This window comes from Ostrinia nubilalis, chromosome 6 (assembly GCF_963855985.1).
Source record: "Ostrinia nubilalis chromosome 6, ilOstNubi1.1, whole genome shotgun sequence".
In the NCBI taxonomy this organism is placed as follows: domain Eukaryota; kingdom Metazoa; phylum Arthropoda; class Insecta; order Lepidoptera; family Crambidae; genus Ostrinia; species Ostrinia nubilalis.
The window spans coordinates 17,473,137-17,498,656 of record NC_087093.1 but is presented as its reverse complement, the minus strand read 5'-3'; the positions used below and the strand labels follow the sequence as shown (position 1 = coordinate 17,498,656).

The window sequence follows — 25,520 nt, the reverse complement described above, 5'->3', positions numbered from 1 at the left end:
TTTATGAATGCGCGCCCACATTAATACGAGGAAAATCGCGATCTGTACATTTATGAATACACTCGAGCACCCTATGACGATGCAATAAGGTTGAATTTTATATTTTTTTTAGTTCTTGACTGTACGCGCAGACCACTGTCTAGACCTAGAAGCCGGTAAGAGTTAATGTTGATTGTTGCCGACAGAAATTAAAACAAAGTAGCAAAGTTAGTAGTTTCTACGACGTGCATTTAATTGGAATCACGCGCAGATTCATTCTAATTGGTTTTGATTATTGGTTTAATTTGATTATTTATCAAATATTGTTGTGTACCTATCATAGTTTTTATTCATAGCTCTACATCAAGTTAGCAAACATTGCCGTAGTTGCAATGAAAAGTGCGCTTTTACTTTAACTTACAAAGTAACGTTTTTGACCTCTTATTAATAGTCAGGCAATTATAATAAAAAACTAAATAAAATAAATAAATAGAAGCTGAAATGCTCATTGACTTAAGACTTTTATGAATATTTTATTTCTACCAGGAAATAAGACAAGCAAACTATTTCTATTATAGGAATAAATACAATTATAAAAGCGTCTAATGCTTAGCCTTTATGTGCATCTACACTTATGTAGGAGATACTTGGAAACGTAAATGGCAAGTCACATATTTATTCCATACTTCCCACGCGTAACACAGTGTTTATCAATAAGCAGATAACATAACATAACATATAAGTATTAACTACATCAGTATTCATACAAAGCTACGTTAATATCACTAGCACAGATCTCACACTCACTCGTAGGATTCAAAAGAACTAATAACAATGCGCTAATTTTCTAAATACGGTTGCTTCGAATAATTTCATATACTGTTTTATAGTTCACACACGCGTCATTCCAAGAGTGGATAACTTGATAGTGCAACATGAACTGCAACCAAATTGAAACCTTGAAGTCCAATGAACAAGGTTCAAAAGAACTATGTTTCTCCTACCTCATACTAAATTTTCAATTCTAAGTGAAAGTGACGCAACTACTAAATCTTAAAAAATGCACGGATGACGGCTCAAGATAAACACTGTGGCATCAATGCTGTCATAGTTGTAATCGATGTGCTGTGGTGACTAAACCATTTTATAATTCTCAATTTTGTCTAACATGTGTTTTATTAGTCAAAAACTTAACCGAATAGTAGTCGAATAACAGTTCTAACAGCACTTCCTTATTGCATTGGTCATGTATTCTGCCCTTGCGTAACCATGAGGAAAATTCGTGTGTTTAATAAACCGGTCGACCGCAATGAAAGTGTCTCTGATACGCAACTGCTTACCGTTGAATCTTAACCAACTTCTCTGGCATCTGTTAAATTTCTATTTAAATAGAAAGACCAGTAGTTGGACACGAAAACAACAGTTTTAAACTTACGCTTCTCGTTTATATAAACCAGAATCATAAAGTTGAAAGACTAAAATTCGTCATGAAATAAATAATACCGACATAATAAAAAGTAATTTCAACTTGACCACCATTTTGCAGCTGTAGTTTAAACCCGCCAATTTTCCAAAACGTTATTTCAATGTGGGAACTACGTAGCGCACGCGTCATCGAAGGTTACGCTCGTGACACCGAGACGCGGGCCGATTCGGAATAACCAAACGCAAATATTACGGTCTCCATGTAAACAATGACGACCTGATCGCTTACTATTTACTAACAGTTATGGAAGCTGATGATCTGAGCCAACAATGGCCGAAGTGAAAGGTGTTACAAGTGAGCTACTGCACTTCTATGTAACATCTTGAGAAATATAGGCATAGAGAAGTTATCTTGTTCTTAAGATATCAAAGATATCACAACAACAATTAACTCAATGCCTGAGGTATGGAAGCGGCACGGGAGGGGTGACTTTGACATAATATGACGTGATAGAGCACGTTTGACGTTACAAAAACTCCCGTGCCGCTCCCATTCCTCAGGCACAGACTGAGTTAAGATAGACCTATAATTTTGAATCCACATAACTGAAAATGTGATCGCTGAATTTATACTAAAACATCAAATGACCTTAAACAACAACAGTCAAGTCATTCTACCGCAAGTGTGTCTGTTGACGGTCGATAGCGGTAGCGCTGCAATAATTAAGATAATACTCTGACATTATGGGTCAGCCAATCTGTCCGTGAGACCGTGATGATTCAGAAGAGTTTAATATTTTGCGGAATGTAAAACACTCATTTTTAATGTAATACATTACCCCCTTTCTAATAAAAATTACACGTTTGTTGAACACTGTTTTAAAGTGTTTCCATACTAAACGTCACTTTAAAACACTGTTCAACGGCGTGTAATTTTTATTAGTAAAAGGGTAAGTATAAGGGTGTGTCCTTGTAAATCCTCTTATTCTGATTACACTAATTAATTATCATTATACAAGAATAGCCAAAACAGTAGGTAAAGCCGCTGGTATGCCCAGTGAAAAGCCAAAACATGTTTTGTCCGTTTAGGGTCACTTGCCAATAATGTTCTCGGCATTATGGTAATCGTATGCAAGAATCATCAAAGGTTATTTCCCGGGATTTTAGGCATTCGTTATTAATAAATTCAAAAGGTGTGTCAGTGATAAGACGAACATAAATTGATTTATTAAATTATACATTATTTTGTTTCACATTTTATTATTAAAACTTTTTTATGATTATCTTCTGATTGATGATTAAAGTACCTTTTGCTTTTTAGGATTAATAATATGGTATTAACTATTTTATAGCCTGATTTGGATGTATAAAACAATAGTCCTGAAACGATCAAATTTCGGATTTGTTCAGTACTTTTATCGTGAAAGAGTAACAAACAGCCATCCGCACATAAATTTATTGAATAAAAAATTATTAACCATTATTCTGTAATTAAAATAATTACGAATCGCATTATATGGGAATCCCTATCGACTGCATAGTAAAATTAATGGCTTTTTACGCATTGGGAGTGGATACCCACTACTAACCTGATATGGCCGATACGTATAGTTTTATAGAACGTGTTTTGGTACAACATATCACGTGGCGGTTATTACGTATAATAATAATGTATCCCGTGTAGGTAAATTGACGTAACATAATGACAGACATGATCTGATTATACCGGTCTTTCGGTTGGAAACAAGAACATCGGAACCGGTTTGGTGGTGTCTCAAAATGTTGATATTCATTTTGTTTCCTATACATCTGATGATCTTGAAATGAACGAATCAAAAGAATTTCGACTTTAAAGACATTAAAGTTCAAAGGAAATAAATTAGTGTTTGAAAAAAAAAACAACATGATATTTTGTGCGTCTTTCCAGGTTCAGTTTGGCAGTTGGCGTTGAGATTTTTGTTTTACATTTGACTTTTTTTTTCAATTGTAAGAGGAAAATGTTGCCTAATAAACTACTAATCTTCATGTAAACCATTTAAACTTACTCATGGTCTTCTTGTATGTAACAAAGCCTAAATACAGTTTTTCCTGTTAAAACTGAACCCCATAATTACTAGCTAAAAATAGATACGACATAAACTTTGGAATTTATAAGACTAACATTATAAATGAAACTACTAATTTATAAAATTGTGAATTTATTAATGATGCCCGTTTATACATGATTCCCGTTCCCGTGGGAATTTCGGGAATTACTTTCTTAGTGCACCTCTACGGTACCTAAGCTACGTCCCTTCCAAATTTCAAGTGCCTACGTTTAGCCGTTTAGGCTGTGCGTTGAGCTGTCACTAAGTCAGTCAGTTTCTCCTTTTATATATTTAGATTCGGTAGCAAAACCGCAAAATAATCTAACTGTTTTTTCTGATAAATATTATTACCACATAATCTCGTTTTTATCATGTGAAGGCAGAACATTAATGCTTAAATTTGTGGATACTATAAATTGTACCTTATATCCTTTGTCTACTTTGTTACTATTAAAATTCACTCGCCTATTTGTCGTGGCTTTCGAGTTTTTTTAACACCCACAAACCACAAGCAACTTGTCAAACATTTATTTTATATTTTAAGAATTACCGATTGATTTTTTCATTTTCGAACGGCATAATTTCCATTTTTGAACAAGATAATATGACATACCTAACGAATGCGGGTTGCATCGGTCGGGGTCGACAACCCGAGCTCTATGTAAATAAACTAGAAGCGGAACTAGATCGTTGAAAAAGTAGTTCGAAATAGACGAGATGTTTCTGCAGGAGTCCTAATAGCGAGACCAAAAATATAAGTTCTAATGGGAGAATACTGCGAATGTATGGTTTATTGGAGATAGGTCATGATTTGAGTGTCACTGACGCCACCAGCGCAAATTGGACACACTCAAAAGACAATAGGCACAAACAATGCGTTTTTTTATAATGGAATAAAACATTTAACTGATTTACGTTACACCTTAACTAAGCTGATAGCTTTCCGCGTGAGCTCCCGCGGCCATTTGCATTACAGTTTTTGTGATAATGAATGGCGCACGCAAAAGAAATCTGAAACTAAGTGCTCATCAATTACTTGTCGATATCTGTAATTTAATCAGTGGTCCATCGAACTAAAAACTGTCTTACTAAAAACGTTGTTTTATGAGTTGTGTCACTTTTCAAAACTTTCGAAGTTTTATTTTTCAATTTTTCATCTAAATTAACATTTTATTTTTTCATCTGTATACAATAAAAAAAAGATTCGTCATCTACTCTTAAGGCAACAAGAACAATACACACTAACTACGCTGGTGAGCGAAGCAAGTGCATAAAAACTGAGAAACAGGAAAATTGCGAGGAAGTGTCGATGAAAACGCTGTCTGTGACGCTTTAATTGATCTCGGCTTCTCGAGTTTTGTTCATTGGAGCCGATTCCGAGATTCTTTCTCTATTTTTTTATTCAAAAAACTGTAAAATTAGTAGGGCACACATTACCAAGATTAAATAAATAAATAAATTACCGTTAATCCTTCCAATTAAACTAAACTGTATTGCTTGTGTTAGGAGTGGGTCCACCACAACACAATATTCAGTGGACGACAGGGATAAAACAAGCGTTCCATGAAAGTCGACAATATTTCCCTGTAAGATTAAAAAGCCACTTAAGAGTATACAATTCAAAACCTATGGAAATAATTGTAATCTGTTATCGAAAAGTATAAAATCTTAGCAGATATCAAAATTATGTTTGATCAATTCAGAAACCGGGGCTAATCCCATGTTTTGAATATTCGTCTAAACTTCAGAAGACACAGTAAATAAACTCAGAATCGGGCTCCATTATGCAGCTTCGGTCATTGGCGCATTGGATACAGCCACCTCAGTATCTAGGACAATGCATCGGCAAAAATCTACCTCTGTAACAGAAACAGCAGACTGAGCGTCGTGAAACATAAAAGTTTAATCTGATTTTGAGAAACATTGATATCAGATGCATTATCAAATCAATTTGACATCATAAAGATATAATATGTAGCTGGCATTTCGCTAATACACAGTAGTATTACGATGTAATAAAATGTTTATATTGTTTGTATTAAATAAACATGATAAGTGTAAAATCTAATGCGCGTGAAATCCACTAACAACGCAAAGATTAAGTCCACTCAGGCGCATACATAATTTATTTTGCCGATTGCATATCAGTTGTAGTGTCATGTCAAACTGACAAGTACTTATTATGGTAAAATGCTAAGTACCCGCTGATTGATATTTCGTGAATATGCTTTTATTTTTCTTTATTATATTTTTTTTTCATACACAGTGGCAAGCAAGCATCAACTCAAAAAGCTAATTTTCACGCGTTTGTCAATTAATCTTCGATTAGGTATATTCTATTCATTTAGTTAGGTCATCGAGCGTCTATTATTTTTTCTGCTCAATAAAAAAGGTAAATAATCGTAATAAACTTTGGTATATGATCATTAAGTAATTAATTACAAAACGTGTCCACAGGACAGTCATGATTGCGCGTTGTACGAGTTATCCTTTAGTTTATCCTTTGTCCGCGTGTTGCGAGCGCCATAGTAAACACACACTCATTACCGGTCGTAAACTTTGATGTATGACGCTTTGTGTATGATTCGACTCAAATAAACAAAATTACGAATTTACTCACTAATAAAATATTTTGTATTTTTTCGTTGACAGTCATTAATTAAGACGTGATAATGCGCTATATTACACACAGATAAAAAATAAAATGAAATAAATACTTATAATCGCTGGAAGACTCCGCAGTGGTTAAAATATCAGTTGCTGATGTTTGAAAGTATTAAAAAATCAATTAAATGTCACAAGTTAATAAAATAAGCTCGCGTTTCGGATAATAACTGTCTAAGTCTGTAATCTGCGCAGGAGTCCGTTAATTAGTATTATCGTGATTGTAAACCATCAACCCACTCGCAACTCTGTGCTACTACAAGCAAATTACTTCCTCCATAATCTATGTATTATGTTAAATATCTACGATCATGTAGATAACCATTGATTGATTGATATATTGATTTGTAAAAATTATGTTAGCATTCTGCGTTACAAAGGTAAAATAGATTATGATGCACTGACAAAAATCGTCTTTTAATAATATGTACGAATATGTATCACTTTTCACAATCGATTATGCTTTAAGAAACTTATCACTTTTTGGATTAAGAGATCGTCGAGAGTCGTTCTGGAACATATTTTCTTAAATAATATTGTAATGCAGTACCTAGGTATTACAAAATGGAGACTTTTAAATATTGATTGATTAGGTATGTAAAATTCTAGATTCATTTTTGAAAAGTAGTAAGTTGTACTACTTTTGCCAAGTAGGGTTCAAGAATGTCTAAGCTTCCGACATTTAATACGTTTTAAATTGATACTGTACTCGCATGCAAATTAATTGTTTTATAATCACTTAATGCGTCTTTAAACAAATAAATATGTAATGCTTGTGATTTACATAGAAATATACAGAGTATATACCGACCGAGCGATGCGTTTATAGTAATTCCTTGTAGTATTCAAACTCATTCCAAGAATGCAATCATCTCTTTAACTGCACGATCTAGACTGCATTGCTACAGCCAAGAAGATTTTATCTATTGGCTGCAGCATTCATTTTTAATTTGTAATAACATAGTGAACTACCGAATTTAACTTTGCAATAAAATAATGATTTTCACATCACTAGAGTGAGACAAAGACAATCAAGTGCCGATATTAGCAACTTTATTTGGTGGCCAATTATTACCGATAGTGCTATAAAAGTTAGAGTAATATCTGAAAATTATTTTATTTATATGAAGGATTTGTTAACAGGTTTCGCTATGAGTGCGAAGGGCGGTCAGCGGGTTCGATTCCCGGCGTGAACAGCACGCAGGAGAACAAGACGTTCCCCACGATCAAGGTCTGCGGCTACAAGGGCTGCATGGTCATCGTGGTGTCATGTGTCACCAAGGAGGAGCCCTACAAGTGAGTACCATGTCTACGCACAGTATGTTATGAGACTGTATAATCGGACATTCTCATTTATTTGATGAACCGTATAGAGCTCAGTTATACAAACATGATAGTAAAACTCCCGTTTGAAAATTCCAAGTAGTTTTCGCGGTATAAAAATTTAAAGTTACCTATTTTTTTACTTCAAAATTATTCAAAAATATTCTCACTCGTTAACTAATAACATTTAATTCAGAATTGTTATAATACTTCATAGAGCTCTTAAAACTACACGTAATAGGCGTATTAAGTGCTTCGTAAACGCATTCAGTTAATTAGAAAAAATGATTTTAGTGATTTTTGTTTTTATTTTTTTTCTCAATTATACCTTAATATAATAGCTCTATGAAGTATTATAACAATTCTGAATTAAATGTTATTAGTTAAGGAGTGAGAATATTTTTGCATAATTTTGAAGTAAAAAAATAGGTAACTTTGAATTTTTATACCGCGAAAACTACGTGGAATTTTCAAACGGGAGTTTTACTATCATGTTTGTATAACTGAGCTCTATACGTTTCATCAAATCAATGAGAATGTCCGTTTATACAGTCCCATAACACACTGTGCTACGTCATCATAATCACCGTTTATAGATGTCCGTCGCTTTACCTGGTGGTGGATGAATTGTTGCCACAATATTTTGAATTTTATTAAGACAACATACCGTCTTCCCATCAGTTCTCACTTGGCTGAAAGACAGCAAAGGTTGTCTCCAGCTTCTCCCATTAGTTATCATTTGGCTAGGTTAATATTATTAGTCGTTTCGCAATCGTACCATGAGTTCGGACTTTTTGGATGGGACCTTTACATTGTGGGGTGATCGTCTAAGAACTTTTTTGTAATAGGTTGATTCGAGCATGATCAGGAACAAAAGTTTTTTTTTAGAGGTTGATTCGAAAAGTTTTTTTATTATTACTATTTAAAAGTATCGATCCGAATCGACCAATTTATAAATTAATCGTTAGGTCATTCGCATCGCTCTAAAGTTTATAGTACGACCAGGCCTGTTCATCTCCGCGAGTTTACATCGAAAACAAAACACGCACGATGGCCCACCTACAGGAGGGCCATCGACAAGGCCTCACATACGAGCGAACATTGACTCACGCACGCGTATTCTTGTGTATGATGGAAGAAAATAAAGAAAATGGTGTACTAAATACTGTGCAATATTTAACTGCCTAAATAATAATAAAAACACAGAATGTACTTTTTTAAGTTGCCTCAAGACACTGAGAGGTAAATAAGTAGTTAATAATATTCATGATAATTCATGCAAAATCATGTATTTCCTCCGCCATTTTCAGCAGTTTGGCACCTCACGTCACATCATTTTACCGAAGTCAGCCCTATAGCTTCGGCGCAGTGCCGATCACTGACGTTTGTCAACAAAATGGTGCTTGACTCTTGAGACAGGCTAAATTACACCATATTGTTAGTGACATTGAGCATACATTTTAATAAATACCTTCGCGAAGTAAAACTTCTGTACGTAGTACTTATTATTATTCTGTGGTACGACAAACAAGCTCCATTCAATAACATGGTCCAGTTGACTCATGGTGCGAAACGCCTAAAGACCTAGGCAAGTAAGATGTCATCGTTATCCAGCTCTGACGTTGTTCTGCTGTTCCCCAGGCCGCACCCCCACAACCTGGTGGGGCGCGACTGCCAGATGGGCGTGTGCACGGTGAAGGTGCGCACCGAGGGCGACGCCGACGCCTGCCAGGTGCAGTTCAAGAACCTCGGCATCCAGTGCGTCAAGCGCCGCGACATCGCCGACGCGCTGCGCACGCGCCAGGAGCTGCGCGTCAACCCCTTCAAGAGTGAGTTTTTTTTATGTGACAGGAGGCAAACGAGCAGACGGATCTTACTCTTACTCTTCTTATGATACACAAATTCAAATTCAAATTCTTTATTGCTCCAATGTTGATACCATACAAGAATGCATGGTAAATTCAGTGAACTGCTCCTGAATCGAATGTACCTACTACTACTATTTCTATTTATTTATATTAACCGGCAGACAGTGGTGACTGAGTTTGTTGCGGCGCTTCTTCTCAGCACTTGCCAAATGTTGGTCTCGAAGCGCTGGTAGGGTAAAAAGATTATGAGACATGTAGAGGCTCCTTAAGAGCATATGACGATTTGTAAGAACTATTTATTAGTCTAAACAAATAAAGAAATTTTGACTTTGACTTTGATCACCTGATGGTAAGTGATTACCGTCGCCCATAGACACCTGCAGACCCAGGGGGGTTACAGGTGCGTGCCGCTTGTCCCGTCATCATCAGTAGCAGGTCGTCTAGTCTCGCGCCAGGTGCAGTTCAAGAACCTCGGCATCCAGTGCGCCAAGCGCCGCGACAACCCCTTCAAGAGTGAGTGCCGCTTGTCCCGTCATCATCAGCAGCAGGTCGTCTAGTCTCGCGCCAGGTGCAGCTCAAGAACCGCGGCATTCAGTGCGTCAAGCGCCGCGACAACCCCTTCAAGAGTGAGTGCCGCTTGTCCCGTCATCATCAGCAGCAGGTCGTCTAGTCTCGCGCCAGGTGCAGTTCAAGAACCTCGGCATCCAGTGCTTCAAGCGCCGCGACAACCCCTTCAAGAGTGAGTGCCGCTTGTCCCGTCATCATCAGCAGCAGGTCGTCTAGTCTCGCGCCAGGTGCAGTTCAAGACCCTCGGCATCCAGTGCGTCAAGCGCCGCGACATCGCCGACGCGCTGCGCACGCGCCAGGAACTGCGCGTCAACCCCTTCAAGAGTGAGTGCCGCTTGTTCCATTATCAGCAGCAGGTCGTCTAGTCTCGCGCCAGGTGCAGTTCAAGACCCTCGGCATCCAGTGCGTCAAGCGCCGCGACATCGCCGACGCGCTGCGCACGCGCCAGGAGCTACGCGTCAACCCCTTCAAGAGTGAGTGCCGCTTGTCCCGTCATCAGCAGCAGGTCGTCTAGTCTCGCGCCAGGTGCAGTTCAAGAACCTCGGCATCCAGTGCGTCAAGCGCCGCGACAACCCCTTCAAGAGTGAGTGCCGCTTGTCCCGTCATCATTAGCAACAGGTCGTCTAGTCTCGCGCCAGGTGCAGTTCAAGAACCTCGGCATCCAGTGCGTCAAGCGCCGCGACATCGCCGACGCGCTGCGCACGCGCCAGGAGCTACGCGTCAACCCCTTCAAGAGTGAGTTTTTTTTATGTGACAGGAGGCAAACGAGCAGACGGATCACCTGATTGTAAGTGATTACCGTCGCCCTTAGACACCTGCAGACCCAGGGGCGTTACAGGTGCGTGCCGCTTGTTCCATCATCAGCAGCAGCCCAGGTCGTCTAGTCTCGCGCCAGGTGCAGTTCAAGAACCTCGGCATCCAGTGCGTCAAGCGCCGCGACATCGCCGACGCGCTGCGCACGCGCCAGGAGCTCCGCGTCAATCCCTTCAAGAGTGAGTGCCGCTTGTCCCGTCATCATCAGCAGCAGGTCGTCTAAAGCCTGGTCCGTGAGCACGTAGAATTTTGTCCAATGACCCCAAGCTACCCATCCCTATCGCTCGCGTGTAATTATATTGCGGCTTTAGTCTCGCGCCAGGTGCAGTTCAAGGACCTCGGCATCCAGTGCGTCAAGCGCCGCGACATCGCCGACGCGCTGCGCACGCGCCAGGAGCTCCGCGTCAACCCCTTCAAGAGTGAGTGCCGCTTGTCCCATCATCATCAGCAGCAGGTCGTCTAGTCTCGCGCCAGGTGCAGTTCAAGAACCTCGGCATCCAGTGCGTCAAGCGCCGCGACATCGCCGACGCGCTGCGCACGCGCCAGGAGCTCCGCGTCAACCCCTTCAAGAGTGAGTTTTTTTTATGTGATAGGAGGCAAACGAGCAGACGGATCACCTGATGGTAAGTGATTACCGTCGCCCATAGACACCTGCAGACCCAGGGGCGTTACAGGTGCGTGCCGCTTGTTGCATCATCAGCAGCAGCCCAGGTCGTCTAGTCTCGCGCCAGGTGCAGTTCAAGAACCTCGGCATCCAGTGCGTCAAGCGCCGCGACATCGCCGACGCGCTGCGCACGCGCCAGGAGCTACGCGTCAACCCCTTCAAGAGTGAGTGCCGCTTGTATGACATTAGTCATTCCACAGATGAGCTAGGGAACACATTTACCCGATCGAGTTGCGCCTGGCAGCCATGACGTCACACCGACGCTCTGGTACGAACGGGGCGAACGCGAGTAGGTGTGCAGTTGATATATTATGGAACTGTTTTCAATTTCCCACTTCTCGTTACCGATGCTACTGCTGGTAGCGCAGGATCTGGTATTCAACTAGCGTTACGAATAGATGATTCTGTGATTCCAGCTCTATGATGTCAAACTATCCGATTCTACGATACTTGAGTTTCGAACATATAAGAAATTGAACTAAAAATATACATACGATTGCGTCGATAGCTATTAATTTTTGAATAACGTCAATATATTATAACCACAACGGCTTAAGCGCATCGATGTAATAATATCAACATCCCGTTTTTATAATACATTGATTAATTCCTTGTGGTTATACTCGTTATCAATTGATGTAGTTTTTGTAACTTCACTTCGAAGGTTTACTTCATTTATCAATTACCGTGATATTTCTCATTCCGAAAATTCCTGAAATTATAATTATAATGAGGTCAACAATGTCTCATAATATAATTATAGATAATAGTAGTTGTTTTTCTAACGATAGTATTGCAAATGATAGTCGAGGTGAAAGGGTTATCATAAAAATGCGTTGAATTGATTAAATAAAATTTTATTATTCACTTAGGCAGGAAATACCATCAAAATATTTATATTTAACTTTACATGTCACAATATCTAATTTGTATCATTGAATATTTTTATTTTTTTTTAATTAAAGAAAAGTTACTGTAGCAACTTAGATTTTCAAATAGATTTTTTTGGGGAGTAAATCATTAGAAAATAGAAAATTATGAAGTTGTCTTAACACTGGCACTGGTAACACCTAAGCAAAAGTCAATTCAATAATAGAGTAAACGATTTACGTGGAGTATAATTACCGGCCATTAATGCCGTACGATTGTCCGCCGATTACAACGCTAATTTGTTGTTGGACATCAAGGAAACACATGCAACGCGACCCGCGCTAACGCAGAAAACTACCAAACTATAAATAATAATAAATAACAAAAGATGTCTCAAAATGTTTTAATAAAAACAAGTGCCCGAGAAAAGGTATAAAAAATAGATTTTAACAATTTTTATAACATTAAGATACTATTATAGATATCTATAGACTAAAACTGGCTAGATAATTTTATTCTCTAATTAGATAGTTTTCTAAAAGCAAATCGATATATTTTTTGTTTGAAAAATTAAAAAAGGAAAATCTTAGATCCCGACACTTTTCCTACTTTAAATAGTTCGTATTAAAAGATTTATTAACACCTACTGTAGACAATGGCTAGTCGCCATCAGTCATAATCGCTATCAATTCAAAGGCGATTGAAGTTGCGACAAGGCAACCGTTTATTTAGCTTTCCACTATTACCTGTGCTATTACTACAAGCGTGTGTATTAGCGAATGAATCGAACAATCGCTGGCGGCGGTGTCGTAACAATGCGCTATTTTTGGCGCGCTATTCCAGGCGTGCGCGCACGCGGCCCGCGATCGATGCGATTCCATGGCGTTTACGATTTTACGAATACAATTTTATTACTAACTGGGAGATTTGGATAAACATTGTAAAATACATATACTATGTAAAATAATACCAAGTGAAAAGTATGGCTATTCTATAGAAGTATAATTTTATACTTCCTATGGCTGAATAGATGATGATGATGATAATTTTATATAGCAATGCCAACAAAGCCAATAATGATCCTATGTAATCACTGCTATGTTAACTTGTGTCTCGTGTCCTCCACTTTTAACCGACTTAAAAAAAGAGGAGGGTCTCAATTCGACAGTAGAAGCAGGTTATGTGTTGGGAAAACGCTGGAGTGTTCCCAATGCTGCTTAGTGTACGACCCTTTGGGTACTAAAATAAAAATAGCCCCTATCTTTATTTGAGGGCCGACAATACTAGTTATGCAAATATCACCATTCACCACATTATCTCTACGCTTAAATGTATATTTTTTTGTGGTTTTGTGTAAGTTAAAATATGACATCACATAATGTCTACATTGCAATCTTACGAAGCCGGAGTAGGTCGCTTGTCTACACTTATTGTTTGTTTGTATTGAGTAGGTTCCAAAACTACACTCGTGAGCAAAAGTATGGAATCACCCTATTCGTTTTGAGTAACCTTTGTAGCTAAACGACTATGAAGATTAAATTAAAAATGGTACCAGTTTAAAGGTTACAAACTTTAACTTGATACCATAGATGCATAGATAGTCATTGAGTTCTTCAGATCGTTGGGAACAAAACACAAAAGGGTGATTCCATACTTTTGCTCGTAGGTATATTACACCGATTTGAGAAATACTCTCATCACTAGAATTTTACACTATTTCTGACTAACATAGGCAGTACCTACTAAGTTCGCCGGGTCAATTGGGATGATGACTGGGTAATGAAATCGCAATTCTATTTAGTCCGTCAGACAGATAAGAAAAAAATATAGAACACGTATTTTTTTTCATAATCGAATAATTACAGTATTATATTGAGGTGAAATGTCGCGTGACGTCACTTTTAAGTATAAAATCTACATAGTCGTGACGTAACGCGCCATTTCAGCTCGATGTAGCACTGTTATTATTTAATTATGAAAGAAAATAAAAATACGAGTCTAATATTTTCTAATTATCTGTCTGACGGCCAAATAATTGAAATTTTGTCATCTAGCCTATTAGTGTTGTAATATATGTGACTAAAACTGAATATTTTTGTTTCCAGCGGGCTACGCGCACCGAAGCCAGCCGCAGAGCATCGACCTGAACGCGGTGCGGCTGTGCTTCCAGGTGTTCCTCACCGACGACGCATACAAGGTGCAGCGCGCGCTGCCGCCCGTCGTCTCTGACGTCATCTACGACAAGAAGGCCATGTCCGACCTGCTCATCGTGCGCTCCAGCCATTGCTCTGGAAGCGTCAAGGGCGGGACCACCGTCATTCTGCTGTGCGAGAAGGTACGTGGCTTGAACCTTGCCTACTCCTCATAAGGTTGATCAGCAGTCATCTACGACAAGAAGGCCATGTCCGACCTGCTTATAGTGCGCTCCAGCCATTGTTCTGGGAGTGTCAAGGGCGGGACCACCGTTATCCTGCTGTGCGAGAAGGTATACACTGTAACTTGATCCTTATTCCACGCACCATAAGGTCGAAGAGCGTTCTAGGTGTTCCTCACCGACGACGCATACAAGGTGCAGCGGGCGCTGCCGCCCGTCGTCTCCGACGTCATCTACGACAAGAAGGCTATGTCTGACCTGCTTATAGTACGCTCCAGCCATTGCTCTGGAAGCGTCATGGGCGGGACCACCATTATCCTGCTGTGCGAGAAGGTACGTAGCTTGAACCTTGCTCCCCTAGGTTAACTCCTCATAAGGTTGATCAGCAGTCATCTACGACAAGAAGGCCATGTCCGACCTGCTTATAGTGCGCTCCAGCCATTGTTCTGGGAGTGTCAAGGGCGGGACCACCGTTATCCTGCTGTGCGAGAAGGTATACACTGTAACTTGATCCTTATTCCACACACCATAAGGTCGAAGAGCGTTCTAGGTGTTCCTCACCGACGACGCATACAAGGTGCAGCGGGCGCTGCCGCCCGTCGTCTCCGACGTCATCTACGACAAGAAGGCTATGTCTGACCTGCTTATAGTACGCTCCAGCCATTGCTCTGGAAGCGTCATGGGCGGGACCACCATTATCCTGCTGTGCGAGAAGGTACGTAGCTTGAACCTTGCTCCCCTAGGTTAACTCCTCATAAGGTTGATCAGCAGTCATCTACGACAAGAAGGCCATGTCCGACCTGCTTATAGTGCGCTCCAGCCATTGTTCTGGGAGTGTCAAGGGCGGGACCACCGTTATCCTGCTGTGCGAGAAGGTATACACTGTAACTTGATCCTTATTCCACGCACCATAAGGTCGAAGAGCGTTCTAGGTGTTCCTCACCGACGACGCATACAAGGTGCAGCGGGCGCTGCCGCCCGTCGTCTCCGACGTCATCTACGACAAGAAGGCTATGTCTGACCTGCTTATAGTACGCTCCAGCCATTGCTCTGGAAGCGTCATGGGCGGGACCACCATTATCCTGCTGTGCGAGAAGGTACGTAGCTTGAACCTTGCTCCCCTAGGTTAACTCCTCATAAGGTTGATCAGCAGTCATCTACGACAAGAAGGCCATGTCCGACCTGCTTATAGTGCGCTCCAGCCATTGTTCTGGGAGTGTCAAGGGCGGGACCACCGTTATCCTGCTGTGCGAGAAGGTATACACTGTAACTTGATCCTTATTCCACACACCATAAGGTCGAAGAGCGTTCTAGGTGTTCCTCACCGACGACGCATACAAGGTGCAGCGGGCGCTGCCGCCCGTCGTCTCCGACGTCATCTACGACAAGAAGGCTATGTCTGACCTGCTTATAGTACGCTCCAGCCATTGCTCTGGAAGCGTCATGGGCGGGACCACCATTATCCTGCTGTGCGAGAAGGTACGTAGCTTGAACCTTGCTCCCCTAGGTTAACTCCTCATAAGGTTGATCAGCAGTCATCTACGACAAGAAGGCCATGTCCGACCTGCTTATAGTGCGCTCCAGCCATTGTTCTGGGAGTGTCAAGGGCGGGACCACCGTTATCCTGCTGTGCGAGAAGGTATACACTGTAACTTGATCCTTATTCCACACACCATAAGGTCGAAGAGCGTTCTAGGTGTTCCTCACCGACGACGCATACAAGGTGCAGCGGGCGCTGCCGCCCGTCGTCTCCGACGTCATCTACGACAAGAAGGCTATGTCTGACCTGCTTATAGTACGCTCCAGCCATTGCTCTGGAAGCGTCAAGGGCGGGACCACCGTCATTCTGCTGTGTGAGAAGGTACACACTGTAACTTGATCCTTTAGGTAGGGCTTATGATCCTTATTAAGCCATATCCACTTACGAAAGGTCGAAGAGCAGTCATCTACGACAAGAAGGCCTTGTCCGACCTGCTCATAGTACGCACCAGCCATTGTTCTGGAAGTAAGAAGGGTGGGACAACTGTCATTCTACTGTGCGAGAAGGTAAAGCATTACATTAATATCGTCCAGTTTGTCTTTGTTATCCTTTTTTGAGACTATAAGTCCAGTCATCAATGAATCATTTATTGTGCAATGCCTACTATACTCTGCTTTATACCACATAAACAAATAAATAAATATCCTTGGACATTTTACACTGCGCTTCTAGTCCCAAACTAAGCAAAGCTTGTACTATGGGTACTAGATAACGGATATAAACATACTTAAATACTTTTTTTTTTGTAAATACATACATATTTTACATAGATGTCGGGATTTAACTACGAGTAAAGGCGCGCGCGCACGGTTGTCTTTTGTCACAGTGACAGTATGTCTCTCTGCAAATAAGTTATAAGAATAAGTTCTACGTTTTCTCTATTTCTCTTTACGAAAGTGTAAAAGAGAAAAATATGCTGTCACCTTACCTTTTGCTACGCCCTTAACGTCGGCGGCTGTTCCCCAAAGGCGTCAGGCGAAACCTCTTCGCTCCCTCTTTCTAGTCCGGTCGCCGAGCACGTAGAATTTCGTCCAATGACCGGCGGCAGCAGTGAGTGTGCGAGCGCAAAAGCAATATAATTACGCTCACTTTACAATATATCATCCCTCTTCGCCTTAGATCCTGTTTTCACCAGACGTGTGTTGCAGGTGACGCGTGAGGACACAGAAGTGTGGTTCTTCTTAGAAGAGAACGGCGCAGTGGTGTGGTCGGAGCGTGGACACATCGACTACGTGCACAAGCAGCTTGCTATAGTACTCAAGACGCCGCCCTACCGCGACCAGCGCCTGGACCACCACGTTACTGTGAGTATAACACACATCATCATCATTTCAGCCACAGGACGTCCACTGCTGAACATAGGCCTCCTCCAATGATTTCACATCGCCCGGTTGGTAGCGGCCTGCATACAGCGCCTTCTTGCTACCTTTATCAGGTCGTCAGTCCACCTCGTGGGTGGACGTCTCACGCTCCGTTTTTCGATACGTGGCCTCCACTCCAGAACCTTACTGCCTCATCGCACAGTACAAAGTCCACTGCTAGATAAAGGCGTCCCCATGGATTTCCATAACGACTGGTCTTACGCTGCTCGCACATAGGTACTTTCCGTAACCTTAACCAGTTCGTCGATCCACCGAGTCCTGCCTACACAAAGTTTTCCGATCCGTGATCGCCCCTTGAGAATCTGCCCCAGGGTAAATCCGCGAAACAGTAAAAAACTTATGTTCCGATCGATAAAAAAAAAACTGTTGTAGTTCTGGTAAATTAAACTTCTGAATAACGATTCATACAAGTTTCCACATAAGGCGCCTTGATCCATATTGATTAAATACTTCAAGTTATTTCGATAATCAAGAAAACACGCACTAAACGTCATTACCATCACAGTAAAAATACTGACCTTTGCCGTTGTCTTTTAATTTTTTTTACTTTACCTATACACAGACCAGATTTTGATTATAAATTTAAAATGTACATATTTACCGTGACAAAATAACAAAATTATATTGAAATCGTATTAGCCAATAAAATGGAATCATGAATTGAAATATTGTCACGAGAAATCGTCATAGCCATCGCGGCAGCATCAAAGGTTCTTTAATGTGGCCGCGACGCGACTTATCCCCGCTTGTGTCCGCGCGTCCCACTCTTCAATTCGTTGCTCGTAACAGAACAGAATGCACGTAAAATTTACGCAGCTCCGAGACTTTTTAAACTCCGAAAACGAGAGACACTCGCAGTTTGTCATCGGCTCGCGTCATTCCCATTTTGTGCGATTTGGTAAGTTTTATATATCGATATTTTTCTAATAATTAGCACTTTGTAGCATGTGATTACAATAAAAAAATGGCGATATTGAGGTGTCCCAATAGTGGTGACAATTATTTTTATATAATTTTAAAATCGTTTTCGTCATTACCATTAACATCATTACCATATCATTTAGGCTTATGGTGATGACACTTTGTATATGGTAATGATGACTATGAATGGTTTCCTAAAAGAACAATGGGACAAAACGTCCCCAGAACTGTAGCACTTTAATACCTACCTTATAATATGATAGTACATGATAATACTATAATTTTATTATAATATGACAGCTCAAGTGTGACATGCATGTCTCAGAAAAAAGTTATATCTAAAATAAGAATCCATAAGCAACCCTGAAAAAATACATACAAAATCACTTTTGACCGACTTCAATGGGTATCACGACAGCTTGACCCCGGGACAATTCGACTCCTGTGTCAACTCGACCCCTGCGACAACTCAAACCCTGCGACAACTTGATTTTTTTCAACACTCAACACTTTTGACTTACTTCAAATGGTTTCACGACTGCTGGACCATACGACAGCTGAACCCTACGACCACTCGAACCCTCCGACAACTTGACCCCTGCGACAACTCGATTAAATTACTTTTGACCTACTTCAAACGGTATCACGACTGCTTGAGCGTTAAGAAAACTCGACCTGGACACCTCGATCCTTGCGACAAGTCGATCTCTATTACAACTCGACCCCTGTGACAAGTTGAACACTGCGACACGTCAACCCCTGCGACTACTCTGAGCATTTATTCTAGATTCTGTTCAGGCATTGATTGATGGAGCTAAATGGTTTACAATAAGTATCATAGTTGTCATCGGGGTCGAACTGTCGTAGGTTCCCTACGACAGTTCGACAACTGGACCCCTGTGACAACTCGACCCCTGCGATAACAAGATTAAATTAATTTTAACCTACTTTAAACGAAGCTCGACCCTACAAAAACTTGACCCGGACAACTCGACCCCTACGACAAGTCCAAAATATTCAACTATGATACTTATTGTAAACCATTTAGCTCCATCAATCAATGCCTGAACTGTATCTACAATAAATGCTCAGAGTAGTCGCAGGGGTTGACGTGTCACAGTGTTCGACTTGTCACAGGGTCACAAGTACAAGTTGTCGGAGGGTTCGAGTGGTCGTAGGGTTAAGCAGTCGTAGGGTCCAGCCACTAGCGGCGTAAGGGGGGGGCGGTCCGCTCCGGGTGCCACTCATCAGGGGGTGACAAAAGTCACGCAGATTAGTACTCACTGGCGCTAGTATAACGAGGATATGCCATGATTGGGGGGGGGGGGGGGTGTTGCGATTAGTATCATATAGCTCATTCGAACTAACACCTTTCATTCATTCAATCGGTAACCCAAAAGAGGGGGTGCACCAGACCATTTTGGGGTGTCTTACCTCCCCACTATATGTATACCCAACTTACTTACATTAAGGACTTATGACGGGGGATGCTGTGCTGTGCTATGCCCCGGGTGGCAACCCATGCTACGCCGCCACTGTCCAGCAGTCGTGAAACCATTATTTTGAAGTAAGTTAAAAGTGTTGAGTGTTGAAAAAAATCAAGTTGTCGCAGGGTTTGAGTTGTAGCAGGGGTCGAGTTGTCACAGGGGTCGAATTGTCCCGGGGTCAAGCTGTCGTGCCCTTTGAAGTTGGTCAAAAGTGATTTTGTATGTATTTTTTCAGGGTTGCTTATGAATTTTTATTTTTGATATAACTTTTCTGAGACATGTCACACTTGAGCTGTCATATAATAAAATTATAGTATTCAATTCAATTTATTCATTTAAAGATAACAATGATCCACATGGTTAGTAAATGGGTGCCTTATACAACTATGTTAGTAATTTACTTATTATAACATACCACTAATTATCCAACCCGTTCGGTAAGAAGTAGCCGAAGGAAATGTCGGATAATAGGAGAGTCGTACCTCTCCGCCACGGTCTTCAGGATACTGTTGGGGCTCGCCCGTATCCTACTGAGCAACGAGGCAGTCTTCTTGCATAGGACAGCAAAGAAGCCGTCAGTATGCGACTGAGCAAACATTTCCGAAGCACTGCAGAAGCGAGGCAAGCCCAACAGCACCCTGAAACCGTTGTTATATTGGACCCGAAGGACGCCAAGCGATTTCTGCGAGTACGTGGTCCATAGGTTTCCCGTGTATAGACTCTGACAGTATGCTTTAAACAGAGTGATCTTGACATGGTCATTACATCGGGCAAACCTGCGAGCCAACATATTACACCTTACTGCCAGCGCCCTTCGTTCCCTCTCGATATCAACATGATCTTTAAGGTCATCAGTAACGTAGTGTCCGAGATATTTAAATTTAGTGACTCTGTTTAACTTTACCCCATTCAGCAAGAGGTCGGGTACCACGTTTGGACATTTACTGGCGGCCTTAAATACCATGTATTCGCTCTTCTTCACATTATACAAATAAGCCATGGCATTTAGCATACGCTTCACACACACCCACCATCTTTCTGAGAGCCCCCATTGTTGGCGCCAGCAGTACCATATCATCAGCGTAGCTTATGTTGTTGATACAAACACCATCTACCCAGCATCCGATACGCATACTGCTAAGGGCAACAATGAGGTCATTTACGTATAGGTTGAAAAGCTTGGGAGACGTCAGCCCACCCTGTCTCACCCCGCACTGCAACCCATACTCCTCAGAAAAAACGTTAGCCCATCTTACGCTGTTAATCTGGTTAGCATACTAATAATGGAATATTTGTGATACTTCTGACGGGACGCCCTGCCTCCTCATCTTATCCCAAAGGATGTCATAAGACACAAGATCGAACGCCTTGGAGAGGTCGAGGAAGCATGCGTAAATGGAAGTCCCCTGATCCGTGTAGTACCTGACAGTGTGCTTAAGACTAAGGATGGCGCTCTCGGTCGACAGTCCAGGCTTAAACCCGAATTGAGCATTATGTGATTTTAAATATTTATCTAGTAGAGAGTCAAGCACACTGTCAAGGACCTTTGCCGTGATTGTAGCTAGAGAGATCGGTCGGGTATTAGCATGGTCTATCATACAAGGTAGGTATTAAAGTGCTACAGTTCTGGGGACGTTTTGTCCCATTGTTCTTTAAGCTTTGTTTTTAAATGAGAAGGTTTTTTATTAGTTTACGAAAAGACGTTTTTTTATTCATTTCTTGTATGTTGACTATTGTGTAAGTCTAAGTAAGAGTACCTAGGCATATTTTTCAATCAAAATCCTCATTGGTGTAAATATATATTTTTTCTGATTCTGAATAATATTAGGAACGTAAAAAAAAATTAACTAATGTCCGTATTGTTCCAAATTCAATAAATTCATTAAAATATTGAATACATTTATTTTTATTTCCAACCCATTCTTTAATAGGTACGTGCTTAGCTAGGAAAATAACATAGATAAAATTGGTGTTTAGCTAAACAATTATATTTAAATTTTAGTTTTTAAGTAATTTTAATTTAATGTATTACTATAAAATATATTTCGTCATCACCATTAACATAAGATCATTACCATTTTAATAAAATCATTACCATTAGGAAAACGTCATTACCATTTTGTGAAAAAATATTTGGACGCTTGTTACTTCTAAAATCACGATTGAATCTAAGGGCCTCACACTGATCTAAAAAGCTTATTGCTTAACCTTTCAGTTTAAGCTAGTTTGCACGCATCCCTGTTAAGTTTTTCAAAAAACGTAAAATAAATCCCGCGGAATAAAATCGGCGGATCTACCCCCCAACGTCCATCAGTTCTACCGAGCTATTCCTCGCCTACTATCACATAAATTTGACAATTCTGCCGTCTATGTCGGTTCTCCTAAAATGCTTGTATGTATATGACATTAATGCCCGTTTTCACCATCAATCCCTAATTTTTAAGTGACCCCTATGAAAACAAAATTCGTCTTATGTGTCACTTAAAAATTAGGGATTGATGGTGAAAACGGGCATAAGAGACGCATAATATGAACTCCTCGCCCCATTTCAGGTCCAGTTCCAGCTGCAGCGGCTGTCGGACGGCGCCAAGAGCAACGCCTACAGCTTCGAGTACATCCCCAACGTGCAAGGTACCCGTAAGCCGCTGCCCGACCTCGCCTCCCTCGCGCTACTACTGTCAGACACAAACCCCGCCCCAAATCCCGCCCCTAACCCTACAGACACAAACAACAACAACCGCGACAAAGACGCACTCGTCAGCTCCACCAGCGACTCTTATTCTGACCATACCACGCCCCTCGACACAAACGGCGACGCCTCAGAAGCGCTCCTCCCCGATTCCAACGAAAAAAGCCTCGACGATCTCCTCGATCAAGTCGCGGAGCTCGACGAGATTTACACCGAGAATCGCACGCGTTTAGAAAACATCACGTCAATGCAAACAGACGACGACATGGAAGACTTCAACGACGCTGGAACCTACACCAGTCTCCAACTCGCCTTCAAAAACCCAATAACAATAACTGAGCCGGAATCGCTTCCATACGAGGACGTCCAAGTCCACAGCTACCGCGGCCCGATTATAGAGTTTGCGCCGCTCAAACGCGACACCGATGATGATGATAAAGCCCCCCCGTTGCCCCCGAAACGCGTCCGCAAACCCTCGACGGAACCGTTTAAGACGAGCCAGACCTCAGTTGACAGCATCCTCAAGCCGGGCCGCCAAATACCTGTTACTAGAAACCCTGAGGTCCTGCGCCGTGATCGCACTGAGTTGTCTGTAGCACGCAGCGAGCCGGCTTTACCTCCGGTCAAGAAGCGGTCGTTCTTCTCGCGTCTATTTAGGCGAAAAGAGAAGTCTCCCGCTCCGAGCGTTAAATCGGAAGGCAGAAAGGAGAAGAAGTCCAAACCAGTCGGAAGATCGGTCAGCAGCGTTTCCGGGCTGCGACCTTCTAAGTTCAAATCCTCAGTATCGCATACGTCTCTGAAAGACAACGCGTCGGGAGCCGGTCTAAGCTACGCGGACAGTATCACACATATCTCCCTACACGGTGACGGTGAAGATGACCGCTCGCAGGCGTCTCTTCGTCGTCCTGCCAGCCTGGCGCCTCTACCGCCGACAGATGGCGGCACCATCTTGGTAGCGGAAAGCGTCCTCGCATTAGACGCGTCGGCCTTCAAAAAGCTCCAAGACGATCTCGATTTAACCGACGCGGAACACTACGCCCTGTATATGGCTGTAGCGCCGCACGCGACGGTTTCAGAGTTCGACGAGACCAGTTGCTACTACTCGCCGGTAGATGGCAGCAAATTTCAGAATTAAAATTAATAAAAAAATAAAAAATGGTTCTAAAAAGGCCTATTCGAAAGAAGGCAGCTATTAAAGATAATTCTATTTTAAATATTGAGGCAGCTAAATTCTTATTGTAGTGTAGGTACTTAATAAAAAGCTTCTATGAGGCAGCTATAAACGCTGATAAAATCGGCTAATGAATAAAATATCCTTACTAGTCTTTCTAGTCTTATAGTAAATATAAATTTCAACCACCGCTATCGAAAAATAGGCTCAAATACGTACAAAAACTGCTTATTTGTTTAACCATTACTTCGCTGTGACGCTCGGCACAACACAGAAACTAAACACACACATACACTTGAGTAAGCCAAAATGTACTTAGGCATACTCTGTACATACAATTCCTTTCCCTTCCCGTCCCCAATGCCAAATTTTTCGATACCTTTTACACTGTAATTGCGAAAGATTCCAAATATTGTCTTCAAAGTCTTATTTTTCTTTTCAACGGTATAAACTGATGATCCCAAAGAAAGAGTGAATAAGTGCCCAAATGTTTCAAGGGTGTATTTATTCATTGGATAATCACTACAACTGTAGTCAATATTACATAGTTTGCAATCGCATTACTTGAAAGGTTGTATTTGGTATTTAATTAACATCAATTTGTATCGTTGAATGGAATCGAGACTTCTTTTTGAACTCTGTACTTAATTTTAATGTTTGTGTCGTTATATCTAACGTGTGATTGATATGTTCTAGATAAAGAGATAATACTAGGCCTTAAGCGACGGAAGAAACTGTCGCACACTTTACAGGAATACGATGAGAGTAAGTGTATTTTTATGCATTTTTGTATCGTGATCATCTATTGAGAATTTTGTATGTGGCATTATGGTGCTGGGACTTGAATGTTTATTGAAATATCACAAATATAAATCATACGTGTGATTATTTTTGTGAGCGACGAAATGGTTTTGAACATTATGACTTTAGAATAAAGTTCAAAATTCATCTTTTTATAGTGGAATATGGAAGTGCTAACGATTGTACTTTATTACAAATTCTCAATGGAGGATCATTGAAATATATGTACCATCGGAGGAGCATGGGTTAATTCATGTGGGTCTTCATAAAATTGTGTATGTATAATCTAACAAACATATTATATGAAATCATGCTATATCTATCTATAAGGTATACTGTTATATCGCCTAACAATTATAAGTATCATTTTTATAATAGAAACAAGATATTTATTGAGTAGGATAGCAAATACGGTCGTCTATAGGTGGTGGCTCTAACATTAGCAAAATAAAATAACATGAAATGTGGTGTTGTTAGAATTAGACTGTACTCTAATCTATTTCAATATATTCGACGTCATCCGTCCCTTTCACTCACTTATACGAGTGAACGAGACAACTAGAAGCGATATATTGAAATCGTTTTGAAAATAGACTCGATTATGACATTATGTCAAATGTATAATAGACTTTATTATTTTGGGAAATAGTGTCTTTAAATTAGAAAAAAATATAACGTTACCATTTTGGATCTAGTAATTATTATAATATCTTTTTATTTATTCTTTATTTATTAGGATTTGCATAAACTTTTTATGAAATAAACAAATATTGCAACATGTTGTTTCATAAAAAGTTTCTAGTATACTTTGTTGGTCGTAATTTATTTTCATTGTTGATGTTTTGAGTATTTATCGTTAGTTTTAGTGTAGTCAGCTTGACGAGACTTGAATCCT

At 40.8% G+C, this 25,520-nt stretch overlaps 1 protein-coding gene across 10 annotated transcripts in view; it reads left to right on the top strand.

The window, feature by feature from the left end:
• Nucleotides 1-25,520, top strand: part of LOC135072739 (embryonic polarity protein dorsal) — a 68,499-nt gene that overhangs the window by 40,637 nt on the left and 2,342 nt on the right. For 8 of the 10 annotated variants that reach the window (XM_063966774.1, XM_063966768.1, XM_063966775.1 and 5 more), the window contains 5 exons: nucleotides 7,299-7,451; nucleotides 9,120-9,307; nucleotides 14,366-14,595; nucleotides 17,323-17,478; nucleotides 22,517-24,614. In XM_063966774.1, the coding sequence (XP_063822844.1) occupies nucleotides 7,299-7,451; nucleotides 9,120-9,307; nucleotides 14,366-14,595; nucleotides 17,323-17,478; nucleotides 22,517-23,788 (1,999 nt within the window). In that variant the 3' untranslated portion in view covers nucleotides 23,789-24,614. Of the gene's footprint in view, nucleotides 1-7,298; nucleotides 7,452-9,119; nucleotides 9,308-14,365; nucleotides 14,596-17,322; nucleotides 17,479-22,516; nucleotides 24,615-25,520 lie in introns of those variants that run through there. The other 2 variants (XM_063966777.1, XR_010257487.1) reach the window with 2 other exon arrangements.